Source organism: Psittacula echo (assembly GCF_963264785.1).
Source record: "Psittacula echo genome assembly, chromosome: 2".
NCBI lineage: Eukaryota > Metazoa > Chordata > Aves > Psittaciformes > Psittacidae > Psittacula > Psittacula echo.
This window is the reverse complement of record NC_137737.1, coordinates 6,950,090-6,965,826: the sequence shown is the minus strand read 5'-3', so window position 1 is coordinate 6,965,826 and position 15,737 is coordinate 6,950,090. Positions and strand designations below refer to the sequence as shown.

General features: G+C 36.9%; 1 protein-coding gene across 2 annotated transcripts in view; it reads left to right on the top strand.

Annotated features, from left to right (window-relative positions):
- Positions 1 to 15,737, top strand: part of LOC308233070 (solute carrier family 12 member 7-like) — a gene marked incomplete at both ends in the record, with an annotated part of 55,541 nt that overhangs the window by 12,593 nt on the left and 27,211 nt on the right. For both annotated transcript variants that reach the window (XM_080639631.1, XM_080639630.1), the window contains 9 exons: positions 3,312 to 3,406; positions 5,580 to 5,702; positions 7,474 to 7,620; positions 8,391 to 8,445; positions 10,408 to 10,538; positions 10,998 to 11,239; positions 12,136 to 12,347; positions 14,178 to 14,345; positions 15,416 to 15,514. In XM_080639631.1, the coding sequence (XP_080495757.1) occupies positions 3,312 to 3,406; positions 5,580 to 5,702; positions 7,474 to 7,620; positions 8,391 to 8,445; positions 10,408 to 10,538; positions 10,998 to 11,239; positions 12,136 to 12,347; positions 14,178 to 14,345; positions 15,416 to 15,514 (1,272 nt within the window). The remainder of the gene's footprint in view (positions 1 to 3,311; positions 3,407 to 5,579; positions 5,703 to 7,473; positions 7,621 to 8,390; positions 8,446 to 10,407; positions 10,539 to 10,997; positions 11,240 to 12,135; positions 12,348 to 14,177; positions 14,346 to 15,415; positions 15,515 to 15,737) is intronic.

The window sequence follows — 15,737 nt, the reverse complement described above, 5'->3', positions numbered from 1 at the left end:
CTCTAACCGCAGCAGCTTTAACTGGGTTAAAAGACATGTGCAGCTTAGAGCAATGTCTAAAACTACATTGTAAGTAATTGTTTTATTGTATGTTTAACTGACCTCCACACCAGAGAAGAGTTTGAGTTGACTCAGTTTTGAAGAAGCCTGAGGGCAAAAGTGATTTGCTTGTCAAGTGTTGGAACAGGCCACCCAGGGAAGTGGTTAAATACCTCCAGGGATGAGTCACCATCCCTGCAGGTACTTAAAAGACCTGTAGATGTGGGACTTAGTGCCATGGGTTAGTGGTGGACTTGGCAGTGCTGGGGAACAGTTGGATTCCGTGATATTAAAGGTCTTTTCCAACCTAAATGATTCTATGATTTGACTATCTTAAAGCTTCCTCATAGGACTCAAGGGAATAGGGTTAAAACATAAAGCTGTAAATGGCTTGAGACTTACTAGTGGAATGAAGTACTTGTTTTTATATTCCATCTTACCTCAGTACACGCAACTGAAATAGCATTTCCTGTTTGCTCCATTTCACTTGATGCACTAGAGATTGTATTTACTGCATTTGCAAAAAGTGTAAATCGTGTCTCTTTTTAGTTCTGTTTTTTCTAATGATTCCCTTCCCTTGAAGAAGAGATGAGCTAAAGATTGGGATAGTGGCTTATTTCATTAACCTCACCATAGTGTGTTAAGGTCCTAAAACTAGTTCTTTCTACTTGATGGTGTAATAGCTCTCAATTTGAGTTACGTGTTTGTAAGGCTCACTGTCTTTCTAAGCATATTAAATGAACTTCCTCCTAAAGGTGTTGGGGTTTGAATTTACAGTCAATATGATTTTGTTGACAGCAGTGCTGAAGGCTCAGAGGAGCTTGTTCAAAGGTCTTTATAGTTGTAGGATTAGTAAACAGACTGCAGATGAGAGAGTACTTCTCAGTACATTTTTGTGGTCACTTTTCCAGCATTGATTCTCTTTCAGAATAGCGCTAAAATAGATAATGCTGATTATGTCAAATACTATAAACATTCAGTAGCAAACACTTACAAAATACGGAGGCAACTGTATTAAAGAAACAGGAGACTTCTGTGGAGTCTGGTAGTGACAGGCTGTTTTGAAGACTGTCATTAAAAAGCTTCAATGTAAGTAAACCGTTGGTTGGAAACACTGGAAAAAGATACGAAGAAAAGGAAACCCAAGTTCTGTGGTTTTTCCGTTTGAAGTCTCTTAGGTGCATTTGACAAGACTTGTTTGTTAGAGATACTGTGCTCTGAGCTTTTCCTATTGAAGCAAAGCCAGGTTACTGTTTAGAATTACAAAGGAAGACTTCAATATTCTCCCACCTACAATTTTAAATACTAAATGTACAATGCTAAGATGCTGATTATTACCTCCAGAACTGGTAAAACCAAGCTATATTCCTTAACCTCACAATTGTGAGTACTGACTCACATTATTCATTTGGTTACCCTTTCGATGTTTTGATGAGTGTACTAATACCCACTGAAGGAGTAACTCCAGTGACGTTACACTCTGCAGGAACATGAAACAGTACTTGAAATTCCCCAGCTTGCTCTTTGAAGAGTAATCCTTTCTCAAGAGTCTGGAAGTACCCTGAAAGGAGTACTAATGTTTAACTCATAAGTACAGCTACCAGCTGTCAATAGGTGAGAAAGTCAATAGAAGTGTGGTCTTAGCAAGACAAGTATCAAGCGTCCCTGTTTGTATTTTAACTTAGGAATGTGCCTTTTAATGAATGCTTTGTAAAAACTTTGCAAAAATAACATGGTTGTTTCAAGGAACGGAGCTAAAAGAAAAACGGGATTCCAAAAACATTGGGAAGAAGATGTACTGTCTTAACCAGGAGTTCTAGTACTTATAAGCTTTAGCAAGATGAGAGGAATTAGCATGTATTTGCTTGGGGACAGAGTTGCATTTTGTTGTCTATACAAAAGCTAACTGAACCTTTCTCTAAGTACAATGAAGCTTATTTAAAGGATAAATGCCAGTTTCTCAGACAGTTTTGTGCCAAACCAGTATGTTCCATGCACTGTGAAACACCTGGAGGTGCTGGTCAATAAGGGAGATTTTGTGTTTATAGTACTCCTTCTGCTGGCCTTGTATTAAGCATTGTTGGAGGAAGGGGACCTGGCCAGGCTGTAGGACTTGAAGCAATGGGAACCAATAATAAACTGTAGAGAAACAGAAGGTGAAAGCTGGAGGATATGGATAGAAGGAGATATACTGGGTAAGAACAGTATTTGTGGATGAATTCATCAACAGGGCTTCTCAAGACTGTGGAATTGATTCTAGAGCCCTAATGGACGATAGCTATGTTTTGAGTCTCTCATGACAGCATGTGGCTTCTATGTCATGGTACCAGTAAGTATAGTGATACTATGGAGAGTCTCTTGGACAAGAGACCACAGAGGGTGATAGGAAATCCATCAGGGATGTATTCACTCATCTGCTTGAGGGACTGATACCTATTTCTATATTATTTGCAGCCAAGATAATCCTTTGTGCTGAGGCTGATGTCTGTGTTTGCAAGAGTTTTGTTGTGGGACTTCATGCGGAGAGAAGCGTCCTGGAGAGGCAGAGTGGAGGACACGGAGAAGAATGCAATTTGTTCTCCAGCTGTCCCTTAATTCTGTAGTGAAGAGACTGTCTCAGGGCTATTGCTGTAGCTTGTCAATGTAAGGGCAAAAGTGCAGGCAGGCAAAGTGGCATAAGCAAGGACTTGAGACTGGAAGTGCCATTGTTGTGACAGTGTTGACAGGTAATAGCTTTTGTATTGCTTAGACTGGAAGACAGTGAAAGTGATGCTGTGTTTTTTGAGAGCTGGTTCAGATGTCGGGGGAGCTACATTTTAATGAGATTGATATTTGGATAGAGAACAGAATAAATACAGCACATCATGGAAGAATCCCCACAACCTTTACAGAAGAATTCCTCTTACATTGATTTTTCATACATTCCTGCTTCAACTACTGAAGTGTTTTTGAGGGAGTCAGTAAAGTAATGAAAAGGTAGGTTGAGGGTTTTTTGTTGTTGTTGCCCTGAAGGTTTATGTGAAGCTCTGTTATCAAGTGCTTTGAAGTGAACTAGAGACGTAAGCTAACATGAGGCAGGGGAGAGATCAATGTATGTATTAAAGTCCATGTGTTTGGGACACAGTGTTTGGCAGCCACCTCCAGTGTTATCTTGAACCAGTATCTATATATATATCTATATATCTATATCTATCAGATTATTACTTCTATGATATAGCTTGTCTTATAATTTTTATTTCCTTTTGTTTCAAACTGTTGCACTTTTCCACCAGGGGATGGGATTGCCAAGGAAAATAGTCCGTTTATTAACAATGCAGAGGCGGACAGAGGAAACATGTATGAAGGAAAGAACATGGCTCTCTTTGAGGTAAGTTAAATACCCCCAAAATGAATTTCACCTTTGAGGCTCTGGTAGTAAGATGTAAATAAGCAAACCCCCGTTTTCTTTCTCTCTTGAGATGTAGTGGGGGAAAGATCAACTTTAATAACTCTTCGGTAGTTTGGTACCTGCTCATATTCCGTTTCAGTGGATTCGAATGATGTAATGAAACAAAGTGTTAAGTTTTTTTTTCCTTGCCTGTATCTGTATAGGCAAGAACAGTAAATTTTGGTGTGTAGTGATGTGAAAATATGTAGTCAGCCTTCTTGCATTTAAACTTCTTGGGCTAGGATCTAGAAGCTGTTGCTGGAGAAAGCTGTTATTTGCTTTAACAAAGCAGTATCCAGTTCTAAAAGGATTACCAAATATATTATTTTGAACAGGGGAAATACAGACTTCTGTTAGAGCAACAAAACTATAAAAGAAATTGTGATAGGCCATGACTTAGTTATGTTGTACAATTACATTATAGAGCATTCCATAGCTATTTCTACTTTCTAATGTGAACATCTGCTTTACAATGCAAGCTTAATACCAGTTTAATTCAGTAAACGATTGCTATAATTTACAGGGGAAAAAATAAGTATATTGATATGGTACATTTAAGTGCCACTTTTACAATGAAATAGTGCGTGTAGTAAAGTTTAACCTAAGCTGTTCTGCTGTAGCAGCGTCAGCTGGTCTTGATTTGTGTGTGCTGCTAACAATAAACAAGGTTCTAACATAGTTCTCATAGCCATCTTGCTGTTGCATTCTACCCACTATTTTTTTGTCATCCTCTTATGCTCCTTTCAGATATCTTTGCACAGAGGATATGATCTTTCAGTTCCATCCTGCATCACCCAAATAATGTATTTTTACCATTTTTGCTAAGTTTTAGAGAAGATTGTGCTAAGGATCAAAGTAGTGTTGGTCATTCCTTGTCCCTTTGTTATATGTGCAATTACATACTAATTTTTTTTGACAGAAACCATGGTAGTGGAGTTTTGTCAGTGAATTTCCCTCCTTCAAGCTCTATTCCATAAATCAACATCCACATCTTGTTGAAATTGGTCATAGCTGCTTTTTGTCCCTAATCTCCTTTGAATATATGTTTGCATCAGTTATTTGAATAGCGGCTGACATGTAAATTCTCAGCTGGTGCTATACCGATGACTGTCCTTTACATATCTGAGATTTTACACCATACTGTTACAGTATTGCCTTGAAAGCCTTCTAGTGAATCCATCACCACTGCTGTTGTAGTGGTGAATCATTGTGGTAGTATGTAGGTTTCACAGTATGTTTCCTACAATCTGATTCTTATGTTTTCAGCTAACTTGTGTTTGAATTTTTGTATGAACTGTTACAAAGAAGTTTGGCTATTATAACCATGACTATCAACACCTCATGCCTCAGGCAGAGATGCTTTAGTTCTTGTCTTTCTGTTTGCAATTCTGAACTCATCTTCCTTCCAATATTTGATTTTGTGTACTTGATTGAAGTCTGTGGTTCTGCTTTTCTTGGAATCCTTTTATTGTAAGTGCTTCTTCTGGATTTTGGTATTTGTTTTAGCATGTGTGTGGATTTTTTGTAGCAGATACTTGGCTAAAGAAAGATGGTATAACTAGTATTTCATATGTGCAGTGACCTATGCTATGTATCTATGCCTGTTATTTTTCAACAGATGAATATTTTGGAAGTAGTATGCATGGTTTAAGATAAAATACAACAAAAGCCTGCGACAGTAGGCTTGAGAATGGTCACTCAGTATCTTGGTGCTTGAGAGAATTATTTGAGGCCACTCTAGATACAAGGAAGATGCTGAAAAAACACCCTTATGACTCTACCCTGCCAGTATAATCCCGTAAAAACTGCACAGTGATAGGAATAGACTTTTTATATGGCCCTTCTGCAGATTTCCCTTTATATTCCAGCTGTACAAGCTGCATATTATAGAGTAAAAAAGTGAAGTAAGTACTGTATGATAGCCGCATAGTGTTATAACTCATAGGGAGATTTAGAACTCTCGTTGGTTGGGAGCTGACTGGTATTTTGTCATGCTAATTTTTGGGGTTGGGTGCATCATGACTGACCTGTTGAGTGTGTGTTTGATGTAGTATCAAAAATCATGACTTTTAAAAACTATTTAATACATGCAGTATTCTTAAAATCCCAACAGGAAGAAATGGATAGTAATCCCATGGTGTCATCCCTTCTTAATAAACTAGCAAACTACACTAATTTAACTCAAGGTGTGGTGGAACATGAAGCAGATGAAGACAGCAAGCGAAAGGAAGTCAAGGTATTTAAACTTCTAATATGTTGTGCAGATGAAGCTGGCCACAGAGAGAAGCATTTTTTAACCTAAAAAGAAAATAACGTGCCTGCCTGATAAAAGGCGCAAGATTTGTAATGTTGTGTTTAAAATGAAAGCGTTTGCTTCAATGTAATTTTTAGGTTTCAGAACTTGCGTTAATTCAGTGTTCCTATTAGCATGGATTAGCAAGACCTTGCTGCAAAAACTCTAGATAAAATATATGCAAAGCTAGGACCTGAAATGTACAACGTACCCAGTTTCCTCTTCCTTACTTTTCTTCTTCCATCTGTCCTTGTATGAGCATCAGTACCTTTTGTCTACTTCTAGTGAGCATACAATATGTTGTGGGGTTTTTTTGAGCTGGTTTATTACTACAGTGTAGTTGGCTGGGTTTTTACCCAAAGTTGAAATTTAAGGAAAACTTGAGATGAAACAGGTCACTCTTTTAAATCCATAAGCATATTTGTTCCCATTAACATGGTAGCCATTTTTCCAAGTAGCTCTCTTGTTTCTATGTGTTGGTCGGAGTAAGTGTTTTTAAAACTTAATGGATATGTTCCAAGAAAACATTTGGTTGTATGATATTTATGATATGATATTTATCATGGGGATGGGGTGGGGGGAGATGAGCACATAGCAGAAGAGACAGATACAAAAAGGTGCTTGAAAGTAAGGTTAGAACAGGAGCTCATGTGACTGGAAGAGAGAGTTATAGTATGGTACCTGAATGTTTGCAGTACAACTGTTTGCATTAGGATTTGACTCATATAGGAATTTGATACCAGGACAATGGGAAAGGGCAAGGAATAAAGTCCAGGTGTTTTAGCTTTTTGCTTCTACTGTTTGTTTGTGTGTGGAGTTTTCTTTTTGTTTGTCTCACTGTGCTTGTTCTGTAGTAGTTGTTCTCATCTGAAGATACAGAGAAAACTAACACTGATCTACTGGCACTTTCCTTAGTGTGATCCCTGTCCTCTGTCCAGCAGTTGTGCAGAGGTTTTTGTTAGTGCAGTAAGTGTTAGTTCCTCTGGGACTGCCTGGCCAAATGAACACTTGGTCTCCTTTGAGCCCCACCTGGTGGCCTGAAAACACGGTTTCTTTGCATGTGTCTCCTTTCAGTTTTGATTTAATAAGAGCATGTGTATCTGGAAACCTACTGTGTATAACTATTGCTCCTACGTTGAGTATTTTAAGACCCGATTTCTTCAGAAGTGTAGAAGGCGGGAATGATGGAGCCTGAATGCTTTTGGATGTGTCTTCACCCATGGTGACCACCAGCAAATAGAAAGTAGAAATATACTATGTAATGGCAGGTCTTTCTTTAAAAATTACAAACACTGATTGTTGAATATCATTTTGTGGCTCAGTTGCAGGGCAGTCAGGGCAACTGGTGATTCACTCTTTGCAGACTGTATTTCGTCTGCAGTAAACGTCTCTTCAATGGTAGTCCGTAACTGGTATTTCAGAAGAAAGTTCGTAAAGCTTTGAAATCAACAGGTGAAGAAGCATCCTACCCCATCAAGGTTTCATCCTAATTCCTATGGAACAAGAGGGTTTGCTATCACAAGTAGTTTTCTGTCTTTTCAGAAATCTGTCTGTGTAAATAGCCTGTGGATATTTGCGAAGTTGAAGACTCTTGAGGCTACCATTCAGTTTCACTTGGAATTTGTTCATGGAGCACATAAGTGTTTGCAGAAGAAGTGCTTATGGATTTAAATTGTTTAGTGCAGAAGAATTCATGTTCTGACTTCATTTCCAGGTTCCACGTATGGGCACTTTTATTGGTGTGTACCTGCCCTGCTTGCAGAACATCTTGGGAGTTATCCTTTTCCTGCGTTTAACCTGGATTGTGGGAACAGCTGGAGTTCTTGAGTCTTTCATCATCGTGTTCATGTGTTGTGCTTGTGTGAGTTAACCTTTTCTTTTACTATTGGCAAAATCATCTGTTACAAATCTTCTGTTACAAGAATCCGTCTCTGCTTTCTCATATATATTAGTCGCTGAGAAGGATTTCTTCATAATGAGTGAGTATCAGTGCAATTGAGAGACATTGGAGATACATATATATATATATGTGTGCGTGTGTGTGTGTATACACACACACACATATATTTATGCACTGCCACTTGTCATTCTAGCCTATATGGAGTTTCTTTAGACTTGGTCACAGTAATCTTTTATTTGAAGTGTATTTTATGGATTTTATTAAATCAGCTTTAGCAGATATTTCATGATTTACATTGAGATCTGAACTGTTCTGCTTTTCACAACTCCAGAACAAACTTTAATAGAAACTACAAATCAATCTACAGCATTAAGTCCATAAATTAATACTTTGAAGTTAGACTGCTATTAGATGATTTGTCGTAACAATGGCACTTAATCGGTCTGTCACTACTTAATTGGAATAATGAACGTGTTCCTTAAAGTATATTCAGTGATCTGTATTCTTCCAGTCCTTTGTAAAGATTGTCTCAACCATCTAAATTAACCACATTTTCTACTGAAAAATTGAGTACTTCATTTACAGGGATAACCCTAACCAAAGACATGATACTTTTTGGTTGCTGTAATGTCTTTATATAAAAATCCTAGTTTCATTTGATCACTTTGTCTTGCTCCATCTTTCAAAAAACTCTCTGTATTTTAAATAATCTCTATTTCATCTTTCTGCAGACTATGCTAACTGCAATTTCAATGAGTGCAATAGCAACAAATGGTGTAGTTCCAGGTAACAAAAAATTTTATCTTAAATGGTGAATGATCAAATGATGGAAGTTTTAAAGATGGGATAAGAAATTACTGTGGTCTGAGATATCAGAAGTAATGCTTCTTTGTCAAATGCATGTTTTCTTTTAACTGATATTTATAAATGCAGTTTTTTAGATGTAACTTCTAGGAATTATGAACTGTAGCAGATTTTTGTCATCAAGCATTTGATTCTGTTTGAATGAGAAGTAAGATGTTGTAACTTGAACTGATGGAGGCTCATTTTCATGCAAAGTAGATGTCTTCACAAATTTGGCTGCTTTCTTTGTCTGTTTGGAGTTTGTTTTGTTTGGTGCCCCCCAAAATTTCCCTAGACTCCATTTCTAAACATTGAGCTTGGTTATGTTGCTTTCTGCAAGAATAACAGCCAGTCTGCTGCCAGAAATGTTTTCTATATAAGCAATAACATGAGGGAATGCTCATCTCTTTAAATTTTCAGGATAAATAAACTTCTTCCTCTTCAATTATGAAACTGTACTTCTAGGTCAAAAATCAGCCTTTAAAGCTCTTATCCTTTTCAGTTTCTCAACACACTAATTGATAATACTGGGGTTCGGATGTTGTTAGGAATTCTGAACAATTTACCTAATGAAGTTAAAGTAATTCCTTACTTGCAGAGCTTCTCCAGCTTAGTAATGGGTTCCAGAACTGATGCATAAGTTGTTAGGCAAAAGTAAACTCTTACAGCTTGTGCAGGGTGTGGAATAATTGCATTTCATGGATATAGTACCATGTATGAAATAGAAATACAATAGAAAAATTTGTTTCAAATGGTTTATAATGAAGTCTAGTTATTTAGTTAGCTGGATACTGATTAGATTGTTCTGTTCTTCTTCCCCACCCAGATCTTTAAAATTCAATGTAAAGGTTTTGCTTAACACAAAAAAGCCCAAATAGGAGCCTAGAATTCAAAGAGACCTTCTGAGCAGCAGGACCTTGCCATTATATACAGCAGCATTATATTTAGTAAAAGGTTTGGTGACGCATCATAAATTTTGATGTTTCTTATTTGTTCATATTTGAAAAGCAGTTTCAGTTTCTGCCCTTTGGTTAGAAGAATATTTCTTATTTGCAGACTGATTTTATGCAAGGCTACTGTATGCTCATTTAAAATAAAGCGCTTCCTTTCTCTGTCTCCTCTTTCTTCCTCAGTTGTTGTGAATGGGACAAACATAATGAATTTAAGAGAAGATGGAGAGGGAACTAGAGATGAGCATGTCTTGGGCTGGGGGGGAAGTCTAGATAAAGAGATAGAGGTGGAAACTTAGAGCCCTGTTGAAAGGGAAATGGGGGGATAAGTTTATGATTTTAAAAAAGGTGATTCTTGTATATGGGAAATATGACTGAGAAGAATTGAAAAATTCAGGGCAAAGTGAATGGTATATAAGTAGATAAGAAGAAGCCATCCCTACCTAACACGTTTAAATGGTACTGCAGAAATGCGTGTAGTGAAAGTGGTCATAGTTTCATATACAGAAAAGAAAAAGAATGCATATTAGTGAGACAAACTCTGTTTTGTCCCTATCATAAAAAAATTATCCTTCAAGTTTACTTTTTGACTGTGAACGGCTTGAGCTTGGAAACTAAAAATGGATTCACATCTGTTTACACATATATTTATACCTGCATATCCTTTTCTTAAAGAATGGTTTAGATTGTTTAGCTTGTGGAGTTTTTTCTTTTGGTACTTACTTTCTGCTCCTCAAAAAGTGCACATGGAGATACTCACTTTGAGATGTACATTGTAACTGCTTAGTTGGCATAGGCACCAAGTACCATTTTAGTATGAACATTTCAGTGGTGATGAATGCAGGAGTTACCTTGATGATGTAGATTGAATGATTCACATTTTTTGTTCTCTGCTGTTGTCCTATATCTGAAGGGATGGAGTCTCTCTTTGATTTTGTTTTTGTTAAATTCACAGCTGGAGGCTCTTACTACATGATTTCAAGATCTTTAGGGCCAGAGTTTGGTGGAGCAGTGGGACTTTGTTTCTACTTGGGTACGACTTTTGCGGGAGCGATGTACATTCTTGGTACCATTGAAATTTTATTGGTAAGTACTAGTTTCTCTTAAGATTAAATGGATTTGGGCTGTTTTGGGAGATTGCTGAGGAATGCAGTTGGCCTAAAATGCATTCTAGTTTGGTGATTTTTTTTTTTAGTGTTTTGATACTATATTTCTAGTATGTCTGTTTATTCTTATTCTACTTTTAGAATACTTGTTTCAATTGATGGAATTATTAACTAGCAAATGCTTCAAATGAATCTAAAGATAGATGTGTTCGAGCTAGTTTATGGTTTTGGGTTTTTTTGTTTTAAATTGCCACTAGTCATCTCTTCCCCTCGACCCTGTTACATCTACGCTTCCAAAATGCCCCTGTCATCTGGTTGAACCGGTTTGTGAAGGAATAATCCTGATACCGTAACGGAAGTTCAGCTTTTGAAGTTCAAGTAAATGAATTCTTAATAAAATGTTTATTACGTGTATAATAGTTTGCCCTATCTCTTGCAGACCTACATTTCTCCAAGTGCTGCTATATTTAAAGCAGAAGAGGTTGGTGAAGAAACAGAGGCTATGCTGAACAACATGAGAGTTTATGGAACATGCATTATCATTCTGATGGCCATAGTAGTTTTTGTGGGAGTAAAGTATGTGAACAAACTTGCACTGGTCTTCCTTGCCTGTGTGATTCTTTCCATTATTGCCATATACGCTGGAGTTATTAAGACTGCTTTTGACCCTCCTGACTTTCCGTAAGTTTGTTAGCTTGAAGTAGTGTGGGTTATTTACAAAAAAGTAGAAAAAAAGAGTGTTGGGAGGACATAGCTGCTGTAACCATTTAATCTTTTAAGCTAAACTTCAAAGTCAGTGTGCATTGGCCTCGGAAGTAGGTTTCATGTGTTTTAGGCAATGATGTGCTCATTTGTTATTTGGAGTTACCTGTCTGTATCTTTCTGTCATTGATCATAAAACATGATACTCTGGAAAATGTTCCATCCACACCTGAAGAACAAGAAGATGTTTTTTGCTGACAGTAAATATAGGTGCTTTATCTAAAGAATTAATCTAAAACTGTTATAGAATAAAGGAAAAACTTCAAGAAAACATTGTAGCTATGAACCATGGTTATGAAAGAAACAGACTTTCAGACTTGACTTGTCATGAGGAGATGTTTGAAACTTCAATTTCTCCTTAAAATGGAGACAGTCTGCTGTTCAATTCACTTGCATTTGTTTAGGCTTTGTACCCTTTTGTTAACAAAATTGACTTTTTACTTTTTTCACGTGGCATATTGGTTCTCAGCACCTTTAGCTCATGCCATTCTTTGCTCATTAAGAATTCTCTCTTCTGTCCAGTTGTTATTATGCAAGTTGTATCTTTAGTTCATCTTTGGGTTGATTGTATTTTCCAGGGAAGTAATCAGGAGGCAGAATAGCTATTAATACCTTAAAGTAGAAACGTTGGATCGGGGTTTTAAAGATCATAGTATAGTTGTATATGCAGAGACTTTTTACTGTTTTAGTAGATGTAGTATAGGCCATAAAATAGGTACTATAAATAACAAGCTTCTAAAGAAGTTTAATGGACAGAAAGTGGTTCAATGCACAACACTCTACTGAAGGATCACTGGTTTTGCCTTTTTGCCTAGTATCTGTCTCCTTGGGAACCGGACCTTGTCAAAACGCAGCTTTGATGTCTGTGCCAAATTTACCGAAAGCAATAATGAAACAAGGACTACAACTTTGTGGCGCCTGTTCTGTGATAGTTCTTCGCTTAATGCTACATGTGATGACTACTTTAGTCTCAATAATGTAACAGAAATTCAAGGGATTCCAGGAATAATGAGTGGAGTTCTCATTGGTAAGTTGGAATACACATTTAACAATTTTGGGGTAGTATTCATGTGGCACATAGCTGTCCAGTCATGTGGTGGTCTAGCCTGTCCATACTAGTTCAGCTCTAATCTGTTTGTGTGTAAGATTCCTACCTGGAGCATGCTTCCTCCTATAAGGACTCCATCTGGTTTTAGAAGCTTAGTATCAAGTGCCTTAATTTGGGGGTCAGTGAGGTTTTATAGGCACTCTTCCAAAAGCCATTGTTCTATCAAAAAAAAAAACAACCCACTTTCATGCTTGTTTGGTTTAGAAGTGTTTAGCTTTTTTGTATGCCAAATACAGGTATTTCAATAAGCTGTTCATTAATACACTGTCAAACTCCTGAGGGAGAACTTGTTCCCACTTTACAGATGGAGCATGGAGGAGTGAATTCCTGTGGCTTGTCCCATGTGATGCAGCAATTTAGTGATGAGTTTAGAGTCTTTCTAGCTTCCAGTCTAGCATTTGGACAGATGTTCTGAAAAGAAAGGCTATAGATTTTCTTCTGTTTGCATTCCAGTACGGTTGTGGCAACTTGGGATTCCAATTACATTGTATCATAAGATTCATTTTGAACATGTAGTGGATTGTGTTGTGTACAAACAATGCTTCCGGGAATGAAACAGATGTTCTGATACCTCTTCTCCTTACAATAAAGTTTGGTTTGTGACCCTTTTTTCCTCACCCTAACTTTCAAGGCTTCTTGGATTATCACTTTGGGGAAAATGAGGATAGGAAATTAGCATAACAAAGCTCTGTGTGACATGTCATGAAATGGGAAGTGATTTCTATTTCACAGATCTCTAAGCTGGTTTTACCAACCCATGTTGGCATGCACGCTCCACAATTAAAGTTGTATGCATTGGAGTGCTCAGGTCATTGCCACTTCTGTGTCATACTGAATAAAGGACACATACTGTTGAGTCTTCATTGAGTACTTGGTGCTTTAGTGATGACAAACTGGGCTTTTGTTTTATGCTCCATAGTGAGTGGATGCTAATTTGGAGATCTTGTCTTGTTTTATGTCACTCCTCAAATCTCTGCTAAAATTTCTGAAGTTGACAATTGTCTGACTTCCTTAACTTTTTTTGTTATGGCTTCAGTCTTATTTCTAGATCCGTTTTTTATTCATCTTCATTTAAATGAACTAGTACACTTAGCATGCTGTTCAGTTAATACTTCCTTAGTTTATTGGGGAATTTGAGTGACATTCTGCTGGGTTTTGCTTGCTTTAGGTTTTTTTGCTTATCAGTTCTCTTCCGGAGTCTGGTTACTCTGCTATGTGGAATACTTTCACCATGAACAGCTGAGTCCTCTACTGTTGTGCAGAGTTATTCTGTACACCAGGTCTCAAAAGAGCTCAAGTTACTGCTAAGTAGCATTTCTTTTTTGACCTGCACCTCAAAATGTAAGAACCAGAAATACGAATATATGCTAAGATTGCCTGGAGGTAATGGTTTCCTTATTTTTTCACAGTAGATCCTGATAATACATTCATTGTGCAATCTAAGTGGGTGTTCTACAAATACATTAGAATTTACTTCTTTAACTGAATCTTTCTTTAATGGAAGAGAGAATCTTATATGGTGCATCCCTTACACTACTGCATTTCTATTGGCATTCAGTGGGAATGTCCACCAGTTACAATTAGCATTGATTATATTGCTGCATTCTTGGCTTTATAAGGAAATGTTGAGAAACATCATGATTTTTGTATTAACAAAAACCATCTGGTTCATAAGATTACTACATCCTCACTACTTAATATCCTGAAACAGAGACGTGACACTGGCTTTTGTTTGTTTTCCTCTTGTAGATAATCTGTGGAGTACCTATACAGAAAAAGGATCAATAGTTGAGAAAAAAGATCAGCCATCAGTTGCTGGATCAGAAGATACAAAAATGGGTGGACTCCCTTATGTTTTTACAGACATCATGACCTACTTCACAATGCTTGTAGGGATTTATTTCCCATCTGTGACAGGTAGATACAACTTTTCTTCTTGAATGAGGATGTGTACTTACAGCTGGAAAAAAAGATTAAATGTGTGTGTGTGTATGTTTACTGATGACATGTGATATTGCTAGTCTGTGCGTCCAAGTTTTATGTAGCCAGAACTCTCTGGTGCTAGAAAGAAATAGTTAGCAGCTGGTTATTTTAGGCAAGTATAGGACATAAACAAAGCATCAGTTTAAGTGCTATTTTCTGTGTCTGGAATGAAAACGAAAGCTCCATGTGTTACTCAGTGCTTAATTAAAAGAAGATGCATACCTTTATTATATTTTAAACTTCAAATGGATGACAGAACAGTTGAGTATTAAGATGATTGTTTCAGGTATTCAGGTCGTGGTCATATCTGATCCTACAGTTAGGATTTCATTGCATGGAGTCTGACAATGCCTTTGCATTGGAATGTCTTGACATTAACTTCCATGGTTTTGCCTCCAACAGTGGTCAGGAAGTGCTAGGAAAGATGGCAGAATTAGTCATTTGTTGTATGATTTTTCCTTCCTGTCTCAGGATGTGTTCAGAAACATCTTTTTCTCCTGTTAGCTTCAAATAGGGATGTGTACATGTGATGTCCTTAACCACTCTTGTACTTCCTGCCTGCTCCTTTCTTTTTTTTTCCCTATACTTTTGTATATAGTTTATTGATTATGTATGTTCTGTTTAGTAGAAAGCTAATGCATTCGGTCACACTGGCTAAAATTGTTAAATCCCTATTAGTTTATAAGTTATTTTTCTAACTCCTTGGTATTTCCTCATTTAAAAAATGATTCTGAAGTTATATTTGAAAGTAATTCTTATTTTATTTTATCTGTCGCTTTCCTGAGCTTTCTGGAATTTGTTCAGTCAACAATGGATGGTAACACAGATTTCTGATTAAATGAATGTATAAATGGGGGGTTTGTCCAGGATTACGCATTTCTGAAGCCTGCTTCCTTGGTAATGATGTGTTAAATCAGGCTTAAAGTTAAATGCTCCCATTCTATTATTGACATGGAGGTAGTATTAATTGGTTTTATGACATATAAACTTGGTCTCTTTTTAAGGTATTATGGCAGGTTCAAACAGATCTGGAGATCTTAAGGATGCTCAGAAATCTATTCCTACTGGAACAATTTTGGCTATTTCAACTACGTCTTTTATTTGTATCCTTTATGCTGTGACTTTTCTTTTTTCCTAGTGTGCATTCCGTAGGTATAACAGGACTTTTCATTGAAAAGTTCTTAGCTGCCTGAGTATAAAATGAAGGAAATCTAAATGGAAAAGAAATTGTCTAAAATGCAGATATTAGAAATAAGTATTTTTAAAGTAGCTCAGATTTTATGTCTATAGACAAATGTTTCTGTATATTTCTGTATTCTAGTAGTG